Consider the following 25,000-nt stretch of genomic DNA (forward strand, 5'->3'; position numbering starts at 1 on the left):
TGTGTGTGTCCTGCTCAGTCAACCCAAACATCCTCTGGTTCATTTGCAGTCCATACATTGTCTCTACAGCAGAAACCAATGAAAGGGGGGAGGCAGCTGATCCATGACACACATACACACACACAGAAGGCAGTCTGGTGGAGTGCAGGGAAACCATGGTGTATGTATAAACGCAGCAGAGAGGCTGAGCAGTCGAAGCGTGTGTTGTGATGATTAAATCAGTGATATTTAACCAGAGGAGATGTATTGCTCTACCTGTGGATTGCAGTGACATGTTTTAAATGAGATGTTACACATGAGATGCTGCATGCCCTAAAGGGAAACAGTCTCACTCAGCTATTTATTCTGAATGAGTAAACACAGGAAAACCACATTAGATGCTAGCATAAACGTCACACACACGCACACACACACACACACACACCAAACAGATAGTGTCAGTGACAGAGTCTCCAAGCTAGCCCAATCTCCACTAGTAACATTGTGTTAGTGAAGGCTTCCAGATAGAATGTGATACTCCACAAAGAGAGAAGGACTATCAAAGGCTATTCTCCCCCTCTCCCTCCCCTAATGACTGGGGAGTAGTGAAGCAGCTGTATGTGTGTTGTCCTCATCAGTGTGATTATTAATGCAGCCCAGACCACTTTCATCATCAGAACATCATCAGTTGTCTGCTTACTTTGGCCAACTCTTTAGTCTGTCAGAGGATGGAGAGAGAGGGGGAAAGGGAGAAGAGGAGAGAGACAAGAGGAGAGAGAGAGAGAGAGTTTGGTGAAAGGGAGAGATGAGGGGTAGAGGATAAAGCATAGAAGAGAGGGAGAGCAGAGTGTGTTAAGTGATGTCTACGTCCCGTGAACAAGGATGAGAGGGTGAAAAGTTCTCGTCAGGTCTCTCTCTAGTCAGACAAAGACTGATTCCCAATTAAAAATCCAGACATATCAAAGTCGAGGAGGAGAATGAAACTCTCTTTTCAGGGGTTAAGTTGGGGTCAGCGCCCTGAGGTTAGAGTCAGCTTGCCCCACACCCACCCCGGAACTAAACACACACACACAAATTGCTTTCCTTGTAGGATTTTAAAGCTAGCTTCAATGGAACCACAGGACAGTTGTTTGTGGACAAATCAATGAGGAATTCAGAACTTAGCCTGTGTGTATCAGATGAGGGCATTAGAATGTCATGGCCTTCTGTAGTCTGTTGTGGATCAGTGGAGTTATAAACATGCCTCTCTGCACAGCCTTCTGGGGGAAAACACACGCTGTATTTTGGTATCGTTTGATATTTCCTGCTTCAACTATCTCACATCTCCCTAATCATTTGCACTCTGGAACCCTCGGTCTGAGTTTTTCTTCACTGTGTTTTCAAAAAGAAAAAAAATAACTTTCTCAGGGGAACTTTCTGGCATCCAAGTTGGATTTCTCAGTGTGCGAATCATCATGCTGGGGAGAAGTGGTAAATATGTGTTGCTCAGATGGATTTATAGACAAACCTCCTCGTTTACTGAAGCCACATGTTAAGGTGCTTGTACATTTTAGACGGATATCTAAAGAATGTTGAGAGCCAGCCAGTGCTCATAAACATGTCATATCTAAACAAATTAATCAACATAAAACATAGCGAAAATGTTAACAGGACTGTCATGTTTATGTGTGTGTGTGTCCGTGTGTGTGTGTGTTTTATAATTGAGGATGTTTTAGTACTCTTCAGTGATCTTGTTGATATGAACTGAAGTGGAGTGGGAGTGGGAGTGTACTCATCTAGTCACATTGACTTCTGTGACCAGCACACTGTGTACTGCAGAAAAGGGTTTAGGTCCATGAATGTTACTTTTAAAGTACTACAATCAATCTGTATTACTGTCTAGAGCAAAGTCACTTCCTTGTTTTATTTGAATGTTCTTATTATGTAATGTACTTTGTGTTTGTGATTGACCGTGTACAAAGACAGCCAAATATACATTCTCATTCTGACCCTAAATGGACAGGTTCTTTGAGCTTCTGAACTTTTTGAGGCACTTTCAAAAAGTGCCTCAAATTGATTACTGTTAATGAGTAATCAATGAATACATTCTGTTCGTTAAAACTAAATTATTGATGATTTTAGTTTCCATTCCATCTGTAGCTGAAGCCCTTCATCAGTCTTCCAAACACTAATGTTCTCTTCATTGTCTTCTGTCCAATCAGGTTCCACCGTGGAGACTACCACATTGACGTGTGTATAAACGACTACCTGGACGTGTTCTGTCCCCACTATGAAGACACGGTACCGGAGGAGCTGATGGAACGCTACGTCCTCTACATGGTCAACTACGATGGTTACAGTACGTGTGACCACACGGCCAAAGGTTTCAAACGCTGGGAGTGTAACAGGCCTCACTCCCCCAATGGGCCACTCAAGTTCTCAGAGAAGTTCCAGCTCTTCACCCCCTTCTCTCTGGGCTTCGAGTTCAGACCGGGCAGAGAGTACTACTACATCTGTGAGTACTAACATATATCACCATATACAGATGTAGGATCTTCATTTGAGACAGTTTGCTACAATAAATAATCCTGCATCAACAGGAAATGTGAATTTTTATGTGGATTATAATTAATGGACATTTTTTGAAGTGGTTGATACATTTTTCGTTAGGGCAAATCCAGTCTGACATTTTAAAAGTGAAAATTACTCACTTTAGAAGCCTTTTTAAAACTAGAATACACTACAAGTTTGCAGGAAACTTCTCAGCAACAGAAGAGTGATCAAATTAAGATCCTGCATCTGTGTGTGAGAGTACTGTTATATGTTGTACTATTATGTGTTACAGTTGAAGTCAGTCTGATGTCAGAGGGGATGCCAGACGCAGCCCTTAACGTGTTTAGAATTGTATTAAGCTTTCTCAGAAGAACAACCATTTCACATCAAAGTTTACATAGGAAGAATATGATACTTCAAATTGGTCCGGGTGTTAGGAAGTCTTGGCAAAACTGTCATAAAAAAACAACACAGTATTCTCTAGAACTCTTGACTGGACATCCACTTCTCTATGGGCCTGTAGAATATATCCTCTATCTCAGCTCATGTTCTGCCTGTTACACAGAGCCCTAACCACATATTACAGGAAATGTGGTGTGTGTGTGTTTGATAGAACACAGCCTCTAACAGACCCCTAACCCCATGTTTTTACAACCTTACGATTAGAGGAGACACTTGTAGACTCACATTTCACTGCAGCTTTTCATTTAGAACACATTGCTCCTGGAATGTTCTTCCCTAAAAAGGGAATGGAATCCTCCGGGATGCTGAATAAGACAATTCGAACATTAGAAGTGTTCCCTGCAGAACAGTATCCCATGCTTCATAAAGAATGACAGCGAGTGGTTACTCTTCATATTACGATGTGAGGTTAAACAGCCCAGAGGTGCTGGAGTTGTCTGTTTCATGTCTGTGGCTGTGGAGAGGAGTGTGTGTGATATTGTGTGAGAGTTCGTCTGAGGCTGCCACCCCAGGGAAATCAGTTTTTGCAAAGCTGTGTGATGGAGTTGGGTTGAAAGCATCCCGCTGCTGCTGCTGCAATATGCTTCTAGTTGGACTCACTGCACTCCACGCACTGTCTCAAACCACATACTCAGACACCAATATATCTATTGATGTAATGACATATTTCTCTTCAGTGTATTGTTTGTGTGTGTACTGTATGAGATCATAATGTACGAGTCAACCATAGTGTGAGGTTAGAATATGTACTGTACACCGTATGTGCTACTGTATGGAGAAGAGCACTTCTATCTTTCCTCAAGAACTTCTGGGTTGTTCCACCAAGTCAGTGCCTTTCGAGAAGTGTACTGTAGAGCATTTTAATTTCACCGATTTTTACATTCTGTCATAAAAAGCACATGTTCAACTTTATAAAAAACATGGTTTCCCATCTCAAGAGGTTTAAATAAAACAATGAATATAACAGGGTTCTGGATTTAAATCAGCCATAAATCCCCTTGTGACAGGGGTGATGGAAGCTTGTTGTGTGCAACAGGTAGTGGCAATTGAATGCACGCTTCATAAAACATTTCTAGACTATCTATGGATAGCAGGGTTGACGTGTTATGCTCGACCCGCTCAGTTTTCCACCACAAAACACCAGAAAATGAAAACAACACACAGCTGCCGATGTGGGCTGTAGCCACGCAAGAAAGTAGTCCCAGTACGTATGACACCACAAGAAAGTAGTCCCAGTACATATGACACCTCCATACACTGAGTGTACAAAACATTAGGAACTCCCTTATTGATGTCACGTTGTTAAATCCACTTCAATCGGTGTAGATGAGGGGGAGGAGACAGGATAAAGAAGGATTTTTAAGCGTGAGAAGGGCTTACCAAGAAAACCTTCCAAAATGACTAATTTGAGGTAGAAAGGAGTTGAAGCACTCAACAAAAAAAGCAGAGATGTATTTATTTTAGCTCACTTTAATCCATTGTACAGGATGCGGACAGGTGACTGATGTTTCGATATCAAGCTAAAGGATTTTTAAGCCTTGAGACAGTTGAGACATGGATTATGTATGTGTGCCATTCAGAGGGTGAATGGGCAAGACAAAAGATTTAAGTGCCTTTGAACAGGGTATGGTAGTAGGTGCCAGGCGCACCGGTTTGAGTGTGTCAAGAACTGCAACACTGCTGGGTTTTTCACGCTCAACAGTTTCCCGTGCGTATCAAGAATGGTCCACCACCCAAAGGACAACCAGCCAACTTGACACAACTGTGGGAAGCATTGCAGTCAACATAGGCCAACATCCCTGTGGAACGCTTTCGACACCTTGTAGAGTCCATGGCCCGACGAATTGAGACTTTTCTGAGGGCAAAAGGGGGTGCAACTCAATATTAGGAGGTGTTCCTAATGTTTTGTACACTCAGTGTCTATTCTCCATTGTTCATTAATTGGCATGGTGTCATCACTGTGCAAATGTCCTGGACCATAGGCAATATAATTAAAACTAGTTCAATGCTCAGCAATAATATAATCTTGTTGACCCAAACACTGTCATATCTACACTGGCATATGCTAAGGTCAGCATCATAGCCATAGGCTAGGCTGCATGATTGTGCATGGATAGCATACCTGAATAATGAGCCAGTCGTGGGGTTCCATCGGTTGGCTTGTCCTTGTGTGTTGGGTTTGATGTGCTACTCGAAGAAGTCTTGAGCTTCCTTGCCAGTGGAAAACGTGTGTGTTGTGTTCTGGAAGGTCAAGATGAGTTTTGCCAGGTGGATGAAGCTGCATCTCAGGTTTAGCTTGCATAGCTGGGATTTCATCTCGTTGTAGGTCTCCCTCTATTCGCCGCTTGACTTCAAAGCTGTGGATCCGTACAATCATACAGCGAGAACCATTGCGGAGTTGACCCGTGCGCTGTGCAATGTTAATCAGCTTCTCCTGCCCGAACAGTTCATAGAAAAGATTGCTGATGAAGAAAGTTGGGTTGCCCACTTCCACACCAGTTTCAAGTCCTGTGACCTGCACATTGAATTTACAGGAATGATTTTCGAGTGATTCCGTTTTCTCTTTTAGGAGTTTGTTATCCCTTCCAACTTAGCTAGCGCTGTTTCCAGGTCATGGAGTTGTACCTCTGTCGCATTGACTGTCTTCTCCAGACTTTCCACGTTAGTTGAATAAGTATCCACTTTAGCAGTGAGCGCTGCCAATCATTCATTTACCGGTTTGAATTGTAAGTCGAGGGCAGATGTAATCTCCTCACAAACAATCTCTCGTATAGTAGCGGCCAGCTCTTTCTGATATCTGGTGTTATGAGCCACCTTGTTCCTGCAGGTGAATTGTGGACGGACGAATTCTAGCTGCTGAAGCGAAATAGACCTGCTAGTTATTTACTGTCACATAATTAATGTCAGACACCTTAATATGATGCTTAGTATTGAAAAGTTTTAGGAAATAAATATGTTAATTCATAGTAATTTGCAAAAGAAAGCCACGATAAGGCCAAATGTTTCAATGCATGCCACCAGAACCCCCTTTTACACTATGATTGAACTATTAGATGTTCAAAGTTTATTTTCAAAAAATATTTCACCATATTAAAACGAGAGTTCAGTTCACATAACAGACGTAATTGAATCACTAATCACATGAAATAAATAATAATCTTCAGGAATTACTTTATCAAAGCAACAAAATAACTGGGGCTTTACAATGATGGTGAAAACTTGGAGAAATGTACGGGTTAAGTGGGTTAAAATCACAGAGAGTGCACGGAGGGACATCTCAGAATGCTGAATTTTGGCACTTTAGCAAGTCATTATTTATATAAAAAAAATCAGATTTATTGAATTACCATGTGGTCTATATTAAAGGGCACTTAATTGAATATAACAGGCTTTTAAAATGCAATAATGGTGCACAATTTCTTCTTAAAATATCAAAGAGACGCAAAAGGCACTCTTTTCGTGGAACGACACATCTACAGATGTAGGCTTAATTTTATCACCCTGTTGCAGGAGAAATGCAGGACATTTTAAACTTGTAGTGTGTTTGAGGTTTAAAAAGGCTTCGGAAGTTTGTAATTTCCACTTTGACATTTCAGACATGGTTTTCCTTTACGAAAAATGTATCAGCCCCTACAAAAATGCCCATTAATTACAGTATAATCCACATAATAATTCACATTCACTGTTGCTGTATGATTATTTTCCTGCTATAGCAAATTGGCTCAAATTAAGATCCTCCATCTGTATCTTTGGTACGGTATCATTTCTGACAGTTAAGGACAAGCTGACAAACACTCCCAGACATCTTTCTCCATGAAACATGACCCCTGACTGGAGTGTTGAAACGGGCAGGGGATATCAGTGGGATATTATTGGTCGATCTACACACAAGTCTGTTTTATCCATCATCACTGTTTATGATGGAGGCAGTTAACCTGACAGCCAACCAGGGACTTCTCTCTCTCCTTTATTATCTCCACCTGTTTCTTTCTTTCCCTTACAAAGCGTTGAAGATGGAGGGGTTGCATTACAAAACCTCCAAACTTCTTGAATGTTGGCCATTGTCAGCATGACACTAACCAATGTTTAAGTCAGCTAATTGGCTAGGCACACTGCTAGCCAAAACCCTTACCTAAATAACTAACTGCCTGTGTATGGCCAGTTGTCATGAGCTAACACCAGCTGCCATGACTATATATGGTATTTGTGTCTCATATGCATTTTCTATGACGGTGTTATTAAGCCTTATGGCGGCGGGTCAAAAGTTTCTTAGTAGAGTTGTATGTTACAGACTGCTTGCCTTGTCAGCCCTGATAGAGCTGAGAATCACAGGAGAAATGGCACATCGACTCGGTACTGCTACCCCATGTATATAGCCAAGTTATCGTTACTCATTGTGTATTTATTCCTTGTGTTATTATTTTTCTACTATTTCTCTATCTTTTCTCTCTGCATTGTTGGGAAAGGCCCGTAAGTAAGCATCTCACTGTTAGTCTACACCTGTTGTTTACGAAGCATGTGACAAACATAATTTGATTTGATTTGATTTGAAGGGAGAGGGAAGGGAAGGGAAGTCTCCAAAGTTGGAGTTAGATGAGGTTTAGGGTTAGACACTTCACGCTGTATGTTTTTATTTCCAACCTTTTTCCCATCCTGGTGAAAGATGCCTGTCCAGAGGCCTAACTTAAATTACACTCCAACTGATAGGCTGCCCATAGAACACATCCATTCTGCTATACAATGTCATATTGCTTTAGTGGCCTGCGGCTTCATTGCTCTCTGAGTGATTCCAGCGTGTCGCCTCTCTGGTCCCTGCTGCGGATATTAAAGTCATCCACCATGAGTTCTACTGACATGTGATTTCCCAATGCTTTTGTGTCCAGATTGAACATCTGTAGAACATAGGGGGATGCTTGTTGATTGATTGGATCGAGTATAGTGAAGAAAGAATAGCAGAAGGAAAAAATAGGTCTGTATGATAATACTCTTTTTGGGGCATGTCTGCTCACAAAGCCCCAGATTGACTGCAAGCTCATCAGCACCAGCAACACCTTCATCATAGTCATCATCCTCCTCCTAATCCTAATCCTCATCGTCATCATCATCAGAAGCATAATCATTATGATCCTCAGCTGCTTCTTTCTCTCGATACATCTCTGGAATGCATGCATTTGCTTCATGAGTAGCGTACATCATCATCAAAATCACCATCGTATCACCACCATCAGTATGAAGAATTTGTTATTCATCTGTCTTACTTTCAGATTGCCATACAGCACATACTGCCAGCACAGAGGTCAGGCATACAGTAACTACTCTTACATATACATATTCAACTATACAGTATACTATTTAGCACATAGTTCTAGAATTATATGTTTTCAGTCAACGTTCTCTTAGCTTGCTTCCATCCCTGGATAAAGTGTTTTGTAGATGTTGCTGAGGGGATAATGTCTAGCATGAAAAAAGCAGACAAATAAGAGTGATATTGTTAAACATTCTTCAACATGACTCTTCTGAAATGACAACGGTGAATAGATGGATGTTTGCAGAACGCAGCAATGGATGCCATTGAGAACCTGTAGATTGGACAGGTTCAGCTTTCTGACTCAGGTTGATGACTGGAATGTTTGCGACTCGTCCAGATCAGAGAGGGCACAGTGTGTGTGTGTACAGTGCCTTGCAAAAGTATTCATCCTCCTTGGCGTTTTTCCTATTTTGTTGCATTACAACCTGTAATTTAAATGGATTTTTATTTGGATTTCATGAAATGGACATACACAAAATAGTCCAAAGCTGTGTTCATATGTATTCACCCCCCTTTGCTATGAAGCCCCTAAATAAGATCTGGTGCAACCAATTACCTTCAGAAGTCACATAATTTGTTAAATAAAGTCCACCTGTGTGCAATCTAAGTGTCACATGATCTTTCACATGATCTCAGTATATATACACCTGTTCTGAAAGGCCCCAGAGTCTGCAACACCACTAAGCAAGGGGCACCACCAAGCAAGCGGCACTATGAAGACCAAGGAGCTCTCCAAACAGGTCAGGGACAAAGTTGTGGAGAAGTACAGATCAGAGCTGGATTATAAAAAATATCCGACACTTTGAACATCCCACGGAGCACCATTAAATCCATTATAAAAAAATGGAAAGAATATGGCACCACAACAAACCTGCCAAGAGAGGGCCGCCCACCAAAACTCACGGATCAGGCAAGGAGGGCATTAATCAGAGAGGTAACAAAGAGACCAAAGATAACCCTGAAGGAGCTGCAAAGCTCCACAGCGGAGATTGGAGTATCTGTCCATAGGACCACATTAAGCCGTGCACTCTACAGAGCTGGGCTTTACGGAAGAGTGGCCAGAAAAAGCCATTGCTTAAAGACAAAAATAAGCAAACACGTTTGGTGTTCGCCAAAAGGCATGTGGGAGACTCTGGTCAGACGAGACTAAAATGAGCTTTTTGGCCGTCAAGGAAAACGCTATGTCTGGCGCAAACCCAACACCTCTCATCACCCCGAGAACACCATCCATGTGGGGATGTTTTTAATAGGCAGGGACTGGGAAACTGGTCAGAATTGAAGGAATGATGGATGGCGCTAAATACAGGGAAATTCTTGAGGGAAACCTGTTTCAGTCTTCCAGAGATTTGAGACTGGGACAATGACCCTAAGCATACTGCTAAAGCAACACTTGAGTGGTTTAAGGGGAAACATGTAAATGTCTTGGAATGGCCTTGTCAAAACCCAGACCTCAATCCAATTGAGAATCTGTGGTATGACTTAAAAATTGCTGTACACCAGCGGAACCCATCCAACTTGAAGGAGCTGGAGCAGTTTTGCCTTGAAGAATGGGCAAAAATCCCAGTGGCTAGATGTGCCAAGCTTATAGAGACATACCCCAAGAGACTTGCAGCTGTAATTGCTGTAAAAGGTGGCTCTACAAAGTACTGACTTTGGGGTGGTGAATAGTTATGCACGCTGAAGTTTTCAGTTTTTTTGTCTTATTTCTTGTTTGTTTCACAATAAAAAATATTTTGCATCTTCAAAGTGGTAGGCATGTTGTGTAAATCAAATGATACAAACCCCCCAAAAAATCCATTTTAATTCCAGGTTGTAAGGCAACAAAATAGGGCAAATGCAATGGGGGGTGAATACTTTCGCAAGCCGCTGTATGTGTGTGTTACCAGTGGGTGGTAATAACCACACTACATGAGGCTCTAGAAAACACTCATTTGCATTCAGAAACACGCAGAGCATAGCAGACCAGACAGATGATTGTGGGAGAGGAAAATTCAGTGGCTGTTTAACAAGATAGACTGGTGAGGGATGGGAGCATGTACTGTATGTGTGTGTCTGTCTGGCAGGATAGCGCTGTATATTGTGGTTGGTATAATGTTGAAGTAAAATGACATGATATACTATGTGGTTTGGGATTGGAAATATGGACAATACATATGCTTGGGGATATACTGTTTGGGATTGGAAATATGGACAATACATATGGTTGGGGATATAATGTGATGATGTACTGCTTATTCTGGGACATTCGAGTTGAGGAATTTTTAAGTAAATAATCGAATTTTGGCATTATCATTCTTCATAAATTAGTATTATATTCCTTACAATGGAGAGAGGAACTCAAAGCAACCACCGTGATTTACACCAAGTCTCATAATGAATTGTTCTTTGAGTAACTCAAGGACCTGAGAGAGAAAAGGCTGAAAAAATGCCTGCAGAGTATTGATTGATTCACTATCTGGTCTGTAGATTAAGATTAAGATGCTAAATTATATTCTGACGGAGAAACGCCCGTTAATGGCGTTTTTCGACCTCTGAGTTCGATGCGGGGCGAGGGCTTGATTTGTTGCATCTGTGATACAATTACAAAGAGGAGACAGAGTTCTGCTGTCAGGCGCTTCAACAACACAAACGGGTTAATCAACGCTAGCAGGTCGCAGGGAATAAAGCCAAATCGAGACCATAATTCTTCATTTTTTGTTGTCAGCCGCGGCTCTCTGTTTAGAGGAGCTAAATTGTCTATCAAGCCGTAGAGGGAGAGAGAGGTAGAGAGAAACAGAGGGCCAGAGTCAGTCGTAACAGCATCGGCCAAAACCAGCCTCTTTTCCCTTTTTTTCTTCCCATGCTTCCTTTCTTTCTGTAATTGAGAGAGAGAGAGAGAGAGAGAGAGAGAGAGAGAGAGAGAGAGAGAGAGAGAGAGAGAGAGAGAGAGAGAGAGAGAGAGAGAGAGAGAGAGAGAGAGAGAGAGAAGAGAGAGAGAGAGAGAGAGAGAGAGAGAGAGAGAGAGAGAGGAGAGAGAGAGAGAGAGAGAGAGAGAGAGAGAGAGAGAGTGAGAGAGAGAGAGAGAGAGACAGAGAGAGAGAGAGAGAGAGCTCATATGCTAAATATACTGCCCCCAGGAAAATGCAGGAAGCCATTTAATGTTGCTCACATCTGCAAGCAATTCAGCAGAATAGTGTATTAGCTGTGATTGAGTTACGGCTGTGACGTGTCGGCCGCTCTGACAGACGCTGCTAAGGAAGGGATGTGGAAGGGCAAGGGGAGCGCTTCCTAGGTCAGAAGTCAGCCAGCATTGATGGCTTAAGTGAACCCTGCAGATCAGGGAACGCTTAAGGCAGCATCTTTTTCTAATATAGAGAGTCTGTGGAGCGATTTTAATCTCAGAAGGGCCTAAATCCAATATCAGAACAGCGAGGGATGAGAGAGGGAAAAAAGTGTCTCTGTTAGTCGATGAGATGTGTGGCGAATGGGAAACTGGCGGGTGTCATCAAGCAGTTGGAGATTGGTCTGTGTGTGTCTGCTATGAGTTATGTTGCTCGTATGCCTTGTTGGACTACACAGTGGCAGAAAACATGATCCATCACTTCTATGTCCCGTGAACCAGGATGAAATTAGTTCTCAGGTGCGGAGTTAAAAACAGAACAGATCTATTACTGTCTGATTGACCTGACAAAAAACCAGGACATGGTCAAAAACATCAGCCGTGCTCACAAATGTCAAAAGACTTTAGTACAGCACAACCAATAAAGTGCAACAGGAGACACCGCTTGATCATACAGTAAGTGGCAAGCCAACCTAACAACAGAGTTTTCATTTCAAAAGGATTGTCTAGGTTTGTCTGGTGATGCACACATATGATTCAAGATGCAAAGCATTGCCGTTCTGTCGTGATTGGTTGTATAATCCTGTGATATATCATGTACCCTATAATGCAAGTCATACAGAGGTACAATGCTGCGGCAGCAGGAAATAGCGTTAAGCAGAGGAATGGATGGTATATCTGTACACAGTATGTATATGTTGTTAGGCTGAGGGAGGATTTATAATAGAGAGCCTCTGGGTTAGTAGGAGACCTGGATACAGACATGTTAATAACTCAGCCCTACCCATTCAATTGAAAAATCATTCCTGACATCAGCTCTCAGAAATGACTCAACAACATGAAATACTGTGACAGAAACCCACAGTCAACACACACAACCGCTTGGACTCAAACGCATTATCATAGTTTTTGATAGATGGGTTACTTTCTCTCCTCTCCTCTGTGATTCTGGGTCATTTCCCTCCCTGTGTGTCACTGTTCCTCTCCAATGGCGGCTAGCCCAGTGAGCCTGCCCTCCAGACAGCACGTTTACACTCTCTCCCTCAAACACTACCAGAGAAATGGCCACCACCCAACTGCTCCCCAGGGGGAGTCTCTATTGGCTGCTGCTAAGGTTCCAGTCACAGAACACAGCCGCTAATGGCCCAGTCTTGAGAATCCTCATGGTTCCGAGGCCCCCCGTTTAAAAAATTAACTGGAAACAGTCGTCCAGCGAGCTGCCTGCCTGCCTGGCTGGCCAGACTTAGCTAATCAAAGGAGTGAGGTAAGTAATGGAAAACTTGTTGAAGGAATCAAGGAGGGAGAAAGATAGGAGGGAAAAGGCTCTAATCAACAAACTAGCGTTTGACCACCAATAATGTAATCATCGCTTTGCCCCGTGGAAAAGAGGAATGGCGCTTCGCAAATGCTGTGAAAAAACCTAGAAATCAGAGAAACGAGGACGAACTAGGACTCAAACACAAGAAAGGGCATTGGTGGATATAGTGTTTTGGAAATAAACTCTTCATATAGACAATAAACGTTTTTTTTCCCAGAATATATTTTTTCTTCAAAACTTTCACCAGAATCAAGAACGACATCCTCTCTCTCTCACTGTGTCCCTCTCGCTTTCTCTTTTCTCGCTCTCAATTTTTCTCCCACCCTCTCTCCCCTCCTCCACCCTCTCTCACCCCCTCCACACCTTCTCACCCCCTCCACCCTCTCTTTACGTATCCTCAGCATCTCTGAGCCAGTAGCATGAGGGATGAATTGGGTTCATATTTGGCACCGGTTGAAAATGTGAGGAAAGAGCGAAAGGCCAGTTACCACCAGGGGGGTGAGTTTATATGCCTTCCACTGCCTCCTCCCCTCTCATCCTCCCTCCATCCATCCCTCAGTACCGCCTATTGTGATTGGACTATAGCAACATCTGGTTAATGGTCCTCTCCCGGGCCGTCTCCTCAATCTCCCCACACACAGGTTGTGTGACAACACCACTGCAGTTGTTGTTCTTTCTCTTAGTTTGTTGTTCTATTGTTTCTTTCATGAAAGAAACGCAGACTGCTGTGCGGCTTGTTGATGTGTGTGCGTGCGTGTATGTGAATGCGTGCGTGCGTGCGTGTCTGTCTGCATGCTACAGTGAGCTCCAAAAGCATTGGGACAGTGGCACATTTTTGTTGTTGTTTTGGATTTTGGATTTGAAATGATACAATGACAATGAGGTACAAAATAATCTAAAATACAACCAAAACAAACAGCAAATGCATCCAACGAATTTGTAGAGTCACAAGCTTGATGTAGTCATTGCGTGCTATGAATATGGGACCAAATACTTTTTACTACTTTTTACTACTTTAATACACATATAAGTGAATTTTTCCCAATACTTTTGGTCCCCTAAAATGGGGGGACTATGGACAATAAATGCTGTAATTTCTAAACGGTTCACCTGATATGGATAAAAATACCCTCAAATTAAAGCTGACAGTCTTCACTTTAACCTCATAGTCATTGTATTATTTCAAATCCAAATGCTAGAGTACAAAGCCAAAACAACAAATGTGTCACTGTCCCAATAGTTTTGGAGCTCACTGTATCTTTCCATGCTCTGTAAACCCAGAGTGGGTCTCAGCAAACGGAAACACTAGGGTAATCCTAGTGAATCAGAAACATCATGGCTCTGGGGAAGTGCTAGTTAGTCAGCGGGCTGGCAAAGCTAGCTTGCTAGGAATGCTGAGTACAGTGTTGGAGGGCACTCAGGTTTAACCCATCCCATCTTAACAGACAAGCTGGCATCAAAGGATATGGATCCCCTTATTAAGGCCAGCTGGAGACCCAGGCCAAAACACTGGATATACATTCTAATGCAACGCTAACGCTAATGCAATGTGAGGACTATATTTGTATACGATCACAGGTCTCTCTATTATCTGTGGGAATACTTGGGAACAGATTTCCAAAATTAAAATCACTTGAAGCTGATTTCCTGGTGTTTTTACAGTCTTTTATGTCCAATAATTCGTTTTCTTTTTTGGTCAAAAAACTTAGGGGGCCAAATAAAACCACCCACCGGCCAAATTCGGACCGCGGGCCACCAGTTGTAGGTGGTGGATGGGATGTACGATCATACAATCGATCATAAAGCACTTTACAGTAGACACAGTGACAAGAAGAGCTATATAGATGTAATCCATCATTATCAAATCAAATCAAATCACATGTATTGGTGACATACACATGGTTAGCAGATGTTATTGCGAGTGTAGCGAAATGCTTGTGCTTCTAGTTCTGACAGTGCAATAATATCTAGCAAGTAATATCTAACAGTTCTACAACAAAAACCTAATACACACAAATCTAAGTAAAGGAATGGAATAAGAATATATAAATATATGGATGAGCAATGTCATTACCAGAGTGGCATAGGCTAAGATGCAATAGATAGTATAGAATACAGTATATACATATGAGATGGGTAATGCAAGATATGTAAACATTATTACGGTAGTATAGAATACAGTATATACATATGAGACGAGTAATGCAAGATATGTAAACATTATTGAAGTGCCATTATTAAAGTGACTAGTGTTCCATTTATTAAAGTGGCCAGTGATTTTCAAGTCTGTATGTAGGCAGCAGCCTCTCTGTGCTAGTGATGGCTGTTTAACAGTCTGATGGCCTTGAGATAGAAGCTGTTTTTCAGTCTCTCGGTCCCAGCTTTGATGCACCTGTACTGACCTCGCCTTCTGTATGATAGTGGGGTGAACAGGCAGTAGCTCGGGTAGTAGTTGTCCTTGATTATCTTTTTGGCCTTCCTGTGACATCGGGTGCTGTAGGTGTCCTGGAGGGCAGGTAGTTTGCCCCCGGTGATGCATTGTGCAGACCGCACCACCCTCTGGAGAGCCCTACGGTTGTGGGCGGTGCAGTTGCCGTACCAGGCGGTGATACAGCCCGACAGGATGCTCTCAATTGTGCATCTGTAAAAGTTTGTGAGGGTTTTAGGTGACAGGCCAAATTTCTTCAGCCTCCTGAGGTTGAAGAGACGCTGTTGCGCCTTCTTCACCACACTGTCTGTGTGCGTGGACCATTTCAGTTTGTCAGTGATATGTACGCCAAGGAACTTTAAACTTTCCACCTTCTCCACTGCTGATGTGGATAGGTGGGTACTCCCTCTGCTGTTTCCCGAAGTCCACGATCATCTCCTTTGTTTGTTGACGTTGAGTGAGAGGTTATTTTCCTGACACCATTATTACTAACCATAAACGTAATAATTTGAAATAATTGCATTATTGCCTTGTCTAATCTCTCCAATATTGTCCAACATAATAATTATATGATTTCTAAGCCTATCATCCGCATTGTGCTTGCTAATCTGAAATGATGTGGAGTTGGAAGTATCAAAGCTGGACTATGGTTCACTGGCCATGAAAGCCCCCAAATGACTTTAGTTTTAGGAAAAAAAACAGATGGAAAATAATTGCCAAAGCCTCTTTGACTGGCTTCATTAACTCATAGATTTTACTCTTTTTTTCAGCTACATACTGAAACTACCTCATACAATTGAAGATGATAATGTTGCATAATAATACCCAATAAGGTAACTCATTAAAAAACTTAATTTCCCTCCCTTTCCAAACACATAATGTTGCCATGTTTGTATCCATTGTTATGTTTCATATTGTAAGTAAGCCAAAGGAAATGTGTTTTCCAGATAACAATACAGTTGCGGCTCGGCTGAGATTGAAACAATATCTCATTTAATCCACCCTGAGCGCACCTGTTTGTTCTTGTGTAATTGGATTCTGGTTCATTCCATTTGCCTTAATGCACCTGCATTATGCAGTGTACTGAGGGGACCAGCCATTAACAGCCAGGGGACATCGCTCTGAGGAGTAACCCAACCTGGTCCTCTGGTTCTGGGGCATCCTTTCACTGCCTCTGCCCTTCAAAGGCACCAGCCTGGATGTCTGGATGGATGGATGGCTGGGGCTTAGGCTTGATGGGAACCAGAATAGCAGGTGTTGATGTAAGTGCCTGACAAGAACAATAAACTGTCCCTCCCCTGCATGGTAATCCAAGTGGTGCAGCTAAATCTTCCCTTTGTAGTTTACGAATGTTGAACACCTTTCCAACCAACGCATATTTAACACTAAACCATGGCAAGGAAGTTTCCTTGTCCACTTTCTATAATTTTCAGTTATGAAAGGGTTTGATAGATGAAAAAGTATTATGAAAACTCTATCCTTCCATATCAGTGGTTAGAGCGATAAAGAGGTAAATTGCCAGTAATCCCCAGTATTGGGACAGATAGTACTGCATATTTTCTCTTCCATGCACTTAATTATGTTCTGTTTGTGTGGGTGGCCAATAGCTTATAAATGGCAAAGAGAGGCTCCCACATGGAGTGTATTCTGCTACTTTCATCAAGCTCATCACGTTTGATCTGTAGTGTGAGTTAAGTGGTTGGTGTGGAAAGCCCTGACTCAACTCTACCCACAAAGATGATGAGGAAGATAAGACATCTAGATTCAGCAGGGCCCTATGTGTTTGTGTGTGTGTGTGTGTGTGTATGTGAGAGAGAGAGAGAGAGAGAGAGAGAGAGAGAGAGAGAGAGAGAGAGAGAGAGAGAGAGAGAGAGAGAGAGAGAGAGAGAGAGAGAGAGAGAGAGAGAGAGAGAGAGAGAGAGAGAGAGAGAGAGAGAGAGAGAGAGAGAGAGAGAGAGAGAGAGAGAGAGAGAGAGAGAGAGAGCAACTGAACAGGCGAGGGAGGGCAGCCAACGTTCATTAATGTGTCACTGACTGCCTCTGCCATGCTCGCCGTGTTAAGACACTGCTTTTGTATTTTCTCTCCCCCCTCCTTCACTCCTCCTTCATCCCTCCATCATCCCTCTTTCATCCCTCTCTTCATCCCTCTCTTCATCCCTCCTTCATCCTTCGTTCATCCCTACTTCATCCCTCTCTTCGTCCCTCCTTCATCCCTCTCTTCATCCCTCCTTCATCCCTCTCTTCATCCCTCCTTCATCCCTCTCTTCATTGGCTCCATGTGAACTGATGTGAACAAGACACCATTTGGAGCTCCGCTCTCCTCCCACACACATTTACATTCAGCTGATGAGCCAACGGTGTTACACACTACAAGAGAGAATGAGAAAGTGAGGAAGAAGTGAGGGAGATGGTTTTGCCTTCCCTGTGCATATACAGCCCATCTGATGAGCTGAGAACATAAAACCTAAGACGGAGAAGAAGGGAGAGGGAAAAAGAGAATGAAATAGATGTGCCCTAGAGAAATAGATCTCCATCTCTTTTCCATTGCTATTAGACTGTCTCTTTTATGTGCTAGAACACATCCTCTTGCTAGGACGTGGGAGACTGCTTTTTCCTAATACCCCACATTCTGTTGTTGTCTTTGTAAAAGGGAATAAATGCTCAGAGCGCTGCCTGTGAAGAGGCCTGTTCCAATGTAAAGCACACAGCAGAGAGACAATACCCTACTCTGCTCTGTGACAGGGAATGTGTGTACATATAGTACCAGTCAAAAGTTTGGACACACCTACTCATTTCAGGGGTTTTCTTTATTTGTACTATGAAATAACACATATGGAATCATGTAGTAACCAAAAAAGTGTTAAACAAATCAAAATAAATGGTATATTTGAGATTCTTCAAAGTAGCCACCTTTTTCCTTGATGACAGCTTTGCACACTCTTGGCATTCTCTCAACCAGCTTCATTTCAATTAACAGTTGTGCCTTGTTAAAAGTTAATTTGTGGAATTTATTTCCTTCTTAATGCGTTTTGGGGGTGGATACAGAAGATAGCCCTATTTGGTAAAAGACCAAGTCCATATTATGGCAAGAACAGCTCAAATAAGCAAATAGAAAGGACAGTCCGTCATTACTTTAAGACATAAAGGTCAGTCAATCCAGAACATTTCAATAACTTTCTAAGTTTCTTCAAGTGCAGTCACAAAAACCCTCAAGCGCTATGATGAAACTGGCTCTCATGAGGACCGCCACAGGAAAGGAAGACCCATAGTTACCTCTGCTGCAGAGGATAAGTTCATTACAGTTACTAGCCTCAGAATTTGAAGCCCAAATAAATGCTTCACACAGTTCAACTAACAGACACATCTCAACATCAACTGTTCAGAGGAGACTGCGTGAATCAGGCCTTCATGGTCGAATTGCTGCAAAGAAACCACTACTAAAGGACACCAATAATAAGAAGAGACTTGCTTGGGCCAAGAAACACGAGCAATGGACATTAGACCGGTGGAAATCTGTACTTTGGTCAAAATTTGAGATTTTTGGATCCAACCGCCGTGTCTTTGTGAGACGCTGAGTAGGTGAATGGATGATCTCCGCATGTGTGGTTCCCACTGTGAAGAATAGAGGAGGAGGTGTGATGGTGTGGGGGTGCTTTGCTGGTGACACTGTCTGTAATTTATGTAGAATTCAAGGCACACTTAACCAGCATGGCTACCACAGCATTCTGCAGCGATACACCATCCCATCTGGTTTGCGCTTAGTGGGACTATCATTTGTTTTTCAACAGGACAATGACCCAACACACCTCCAGGCTGTGTAAGGCTATTTGACCAAGAAGGAGGGTGATGGAGTGCTGCATCAGATGACCTGGCCTCCATAATCACCCAACCTCAACCCAATTGAGATGGTTTGGGGATGAGTTGAACTGCAGAGTGAAGGAAAAGCAGCCAACAAGTGCTCAGCATATGTGGGAACTCTTTCAAGACTGTTGGAAAAGCATTCCATGTGAAGCTGGTTGAGAGAATGCCAAGAGTGTGCAAAGCCGTCATCAAGGCAAAGGGTGGCTACTTTGAAGAATCTAAAATCTAAAATATATTTTAATTTGTTTAACACTTTTTTGGTTACTACGTGATTCCATATGTGTTATTTCATAGTTTTGATGTCTTCACTATTATTCTACAATGTACAAAATAGTAAAAATAAAGAAAAACCCTTGAATGAGTAGGTGTGTCCAAACTTCTGACTGGTACTGTATGTGTGTGTGTGTTTTGTGTGTGTGTTCAAAGAGTAGAGGAAAACAGCAGGGAGGAGAGGGGGCACATCTAGAGAGGAGGGGATAGATATATAAATAGAAAGAAAGAGAGCGATAGATCAGGGTAAGGATCAGTGAGGAGGAGATGACAGACCCCGAATCCCAAATGGCGGGCCAGGGATACGCTTGACTTCATCTCATCTGCTGGGGAATGATGCTCAGATGACACAAAATGGTGCCCAGAGGACCCGTTACTGGAAGTCTCAGAGGAGGCTGAGGTGGAAGGAATTGGGCTTGAAGACTTAGGAGAAGTATATTTGATTGTCTTCTTCTGTAGAAGAAGGTAATAAGATATGAGGTGCAATGTAAAGATGTTCTCTTTCCAACATGGGGTAAAGACATGAGAACACACAATGTATTTTTAACTTTTTTCTGTGGCAGTGATGGATGTGATTGTCACACACATAGTCCACACGACCCCTGTTTTACCCTCTTACAGGAGACATCACCTGTAATCCATGGCTTCTGGTTGGGGTATGTACGTACGGTCACTGTGGGTACGATGTCATCGATGCACTTATTGATGAAGCCAGTGACTGATGTGGTGTACTCCTCAATGCTATCTGAAGAATCACGGAACATGTTCCAGTCTGTGCTAGCAAAACAGTCCTGTAGCTTAGCATCTGCGTCGTCTGACCACTTTTTTAATAACCGAGTCACTGGTGTAATAGTTTTCAGTTAGGATAGCAAAGGCTAGCTTTTTCAAACAGAAATTTGCATCCTGTAGCACTAACTCCAAAAAGTTTTGGGACACTGTAAAGTCCATGGAGAATAAGAGCACCTCCTCCCAGCTACCCACTGCACTGAGGCTAGTAAACACTGTCACCACTGATAAATCTATGATAATCGAGAATTTCAATAAGCATTTTGCTAAGGCTGGCCATGCTTTCCACCTGGCTACCCCTACCCCGGCCACCAGCTCTGCACCCTCCGCTGCAACTTGCCCATGCCCCCCCCCCCCCGCTTCTCCTTCACCCAAATTCAGATAGCTGATGTCCTGAAAGAGCTGCAAAATCTGGACCCCTACAAATCAGCTGGGCTAGGCAATCTGGACCCTTTCTTTCAAAAATTAGCCGCCGAAATTGCCGCAACCCCTATTACTAGCCTGTTCAACCTCTCTTTCATATCGTCTGAGATCCCCAGAGATTGGAAAGCTGCCACGGTCATATCCCTCTTCAAAGGGGGTGACACTCTAGATCCAAACTGTTACAGACCTATATCAATCCTGCCCTGCCTTTCGAAAGTATTTGAAAGCCAAGTTAACAAATCACCAACCATTTCGAATCCCACCGTACCTTCTCCGCTATGCAATCTGGTTTCCGAGCTGGTCATGGGTGCACCTCAGCCACGCTCAAGGTCCTAAACCATATAATAACCGAGATCGATAAAAGACAGTACTGTGCAGCCGTCTTTATCGACCTGGCTAAGGCTTTTGACTCTGTCAATCACCGCATTCTTATTGGCAGACTAAATAGCCTTGGTTTCTCAAATGACTGCCTCGCCTGGTTCACCAACTACTTCTCAGATAGAGTTAAATGTGTCAAATCGGAGGGCCTGTTGTCTGGACCTATGGCAGTCTCTATGGGGGTGCCACAAGGTTCAATTGTCAGGCTCTTGCTGCTGGTGACTCTCAGATCCACCTCTACGCAGACGACATCATTTTGAATACATCTGACCCTTCATTGGACACTGTGTTAACAAACGTCCAAACGAGCTTCAATGCCATACAACACTCCTTCCGTGGCCTCCAACTGCTCTTAAACGCTAGTAAAACTAAATGCATGCTCTTCAATCAAACGCTGCTTGCACCCGCCCGCCCGACTAGAATCACTACTCACGGTGGGTCTGACTTAGAATATGTGCACAACTACAAATACCTAGGTGTCTAGTTAGACCGTAAACTCTCCTTCCAGACTCACATTAAGCATCTCCAATTCAAAGTTAAATCTAGAATCGGCTTCCTATTTCGCAACAAAGCTTCCTTCACTCATGCTGCTAAACATGCCCTCGTAAAACTGACTATCCTACCGATCCTTGACTTCGGCGATGTCATTTACAAAATAGCTTCCAACACTCTACTCAGCAAATTGGATGTTGTCTATCACAGTGCCATCCGTTTTGTCACCAAAGCCCCATATACTACCCACCATTGTGACCTGTACGCTCTCGTTGGCTGGCCCTCACTACATATTCGTCGCCAAACCCACTGGCTCCAGGTCATCTATAAATCTCTTCTAGGCAAATCCCTGCCTTATCTTAGATCATTGGTCACCAATGAGTATGCGTTCCAGCAGGTATATCTCACTGGTCATCCCCAAAGCCAACACCTCCTTTGGCCGCCATTCCTTCCAGTTCTCTGCTGCAAATGACTGGAACGAACTGCAAAAATCTCTGAAGCTGGAGACACTTATCTCCCTCACTATCTTTAAGCATCAGTTGTCAGATCAGCTTACCGATCACTGCACCTGTACACAGCCCATCTGTAATTAGCGCACCCAACTACCTCATCCCCATATTGTTATTTACATTGTTATTTATTTTGCTCATTTGCACTCCAGTATCTCTATTTGCACATCATCTTCTGCACATCTATCACTCCAGTGTTAATACTAAATTGTAATTATTTTGCACTATGGCCTATTTATTGCCTTACCTCCATAACTTACTACATTTACACACACTGTATATATATATATTCTATTGTGTTATTGACTGTACGTTTTGTTTATTCCATATGTAACTCTATGTTTGTTGTTTTTATTGCACTGCTTTGCTTTATCTTGGCCAGGTCGCAGTTGTAAATGAGAACTTGTTCTCAACTGGCTTACCTGGTTAAATAAAGGTGAAATATTTTTTTAAATAAAAATCACCTGCTCAGCCACCAAGCCATTAGTGTTGATGGCCATCCAGCAACACACACACACTGTCTATTTTATAAAGCAATCATGCCTGCGGTAGCCTAATACACACACACACACAAACACATGCACACACACAGTTTTGAATTGCTATCCTTGCGGGGACCAAATAATTGATTCCCATCCAAAATAATTTTTTCCCTAACCCTAAATCTAACCCCTAACCCTAACTCATAACCCTAAGCCTAACCTTAACCTTAACCCCAAACCCCTAACCCTAAAACTATACCTAACCCTAACTCCTAACCCTAAACCTAACCGCAACCCCTAACCCCAACCTTAATTCTAACCCTAACCCTAATTGTAACCCTAACCTAACCCCTTTTTTCCTTGTGCCTGTCCCCACTTGTCCGAATTTTCTGTGTTTTACTATCCTTGTGAGGACTTCTGGTACCCACAAGGATAATAAAACCCCCCCAAAAAAACACACACACACACACACACTATCTCTGGAGTGACCTAGCCTGTCTGAAAAAGCTTTCCGACCATCAGTCCATTAGCAACGTGACAACCCCTACCAAATCCACTTAGCAGTCAGCATGACCACAATTAACTATCCGGACGCTTTCTCAGAGTCATATAACAAATGCAAGATGAAATTGAACATTACTCTCTGTTGGTGCAGAAAATATTGTGTTGAACAGTATGTTGTTCTTGTTTTCCAGCCTCCACTATCGCCGAGAACGGAAGAAGAACATGCCTGAAACTCAAAGTTTTCGTCCGACCATCAAGTAAGTCTCTCCAGCTGCAACAGAAACATTAACATGGAACCTGTTTAACGCTCATGATGTATTTTCACTGCTCTCAATACTTGAACGCCTTCTGAATGATTCCTTGCTCTCTGTTGAACATGTCAGTTTCATATCTCATGACAGCTCCTATATTGTTAACCTATGGCAGTGGCTACCATTGTTTCTACCCAAAGACAAGTGAAGGAATGAATGATTTGAATGAAATTAATTGCACTCGTCTTGTGAATGCTGTCATGAGCTTGGGGCTTGGGATCTTTGTTTTAGGGGGTGGGTAGGTTGGGGGAGTGTCACTAACCTATTTGGCTTATTATCTCTAATGACATCTATTATCTCTATTTCTACCTCTAGACAACTGCGTGAAAACTATAGGCGTACATGACCGTGTTTTTGACGTTAACGACAAAGTAGACAATTCATTAGAACCCCGAGGTTAGTATGGCTTTCTGCATTCTTTTATGTACTTCTGTCTGTCCCCCTTACACACACACACACACCCCTTCCTCTCTTTCTCTCTTTTTCTGCGCTGATTGATCCAGCTACAGATGTAGGCTCTTAATTTGAGCCAGTATGATACAGCAGGAAAATAATCCTGCAGCAACAGGAAATGTGAAATATTATGTGGATTATAATTCATGGACATTTTTGTAGGGGTTGATAAATGTTTTGTTAGGGCAAATCAAGTCTGACATTTCAGAGTGGAAATTACAAACTTTAGGAGCCTTTTTAAAACTCAAATACGTTTGCATTTCCTGCTGTGCAACAAAAGAGGGATCAAATTAAGATTCTACATCTGTATGCTCTCCCAGCATGGTTGTCATGTTAGAATGTTTATGCTGCAGCTGCTGCGTTGTTGTGTTGCTGCTAGCTGTTGCCAGTTGTATTTTGCTGGTGATATGGTCTATGTTTGCATGTGTCATACGTCACACACCACAGTTGTACCTGGTAAAACTCCTCATGTCTCATGTCAGCATATAACATAGGCTACTTGTGTCAGAACACAGAGGCTGCGTTTAGACAGGTAGCCCAATTCTGACCTTTTTTCCACTAATTGGTCTTTTGACCAAACACATCAGATCTTTTCACATCAGATCTTTTTCAGAGATGATCTGATTGTTCAAAAGACAAAATTGTGGTGAATGATGGACGGAGTCAGGCGCAGGAGTAAAATAACCGGATGCAGATGTATTCCTTCCAGACATACAATGCGCGTACAACGGCAATCGAAACAGGTACAGGGGAAACAATCCTCCCTGACCAAACACAGTCTCAGAAAATACAATAAATGTAATGACACAGGGGAAAATCAACCCTGGCAAAATAAATGAGAGAGTATCTCAACCGAGCTACTCTCCTCCCACATAGAACAATCACTCACAAAGACAAGGGGGCAGAGGGAACACTTATACACAGACTAATTAGGGGATGAGCACCAGGTGTGTGTGATTGACAAGACAAGACAAGTGGAGTGATGAGAATGGGAGCGGCAGTAGCTAGTAAGCCGGTGACAACGAACGCCGAAACCTGCCCGAACAAGGAGGGGAGGCAGCCTCGGCGGAAGTCGTGACAAAAATAGTGAAAAAAAGATCAAAATTGGGCTGCCTGTGTTAACACAGCCAAATAATGTTTTGGGCTGCTATATGTCCTAGATTCAATGTAATCCTCCAATTTGCT

At 42.7% G+C, this 25,000-nt stretch overlaps 1 protein-coding gene across 2 annotated transcripts in view; it reads left to right on the forward strand.

Annotated features, from left to right (window-relative positions):
* The window catches only part of LOC311141586 (ephrin-A5-like), a 75,206-nt gene that overhangs the window by 45,089 nt on the left and 5,117 nt on the right, over positions 1 to 25,000 (forward strand). The window contains exons 2-4 of one of the 2 annotated variants that reach the window (XM_084176957.1): positions 2,181 to 2,473; positions 23,243 to 23,308; positions 23,678 to 23,758. In XM_084176957.1, the coding sequence (XP_084033083.1) occupies positions 2,181 to 2,473; positions 23,243 to 23,308; positions 23,678 to 23,758 (440 nt within the window). The remainder of the gene's footprint in view (positions 1 to 2,180; positions 2,474 to 23,242; positions 23,309 to 23,677; positions 23,759 to 25,000) is intronic. The other variant, XM_084176958.1, reaches the window with a different exon arrangement.

Source organism: Coregonus lavaretus (genome assembly GCF_964263955.1).
Source record: "Coregonus lavaretus genome assembly, chromosome: 14".
Classification (NCBI taxonomy): domain Eukaryota; kingdom Metazoa; phylum Chordata; class Actinopteri; order Salmoniformes; family Salmonidae; genus Coregonus; species Coregonus lavaretus.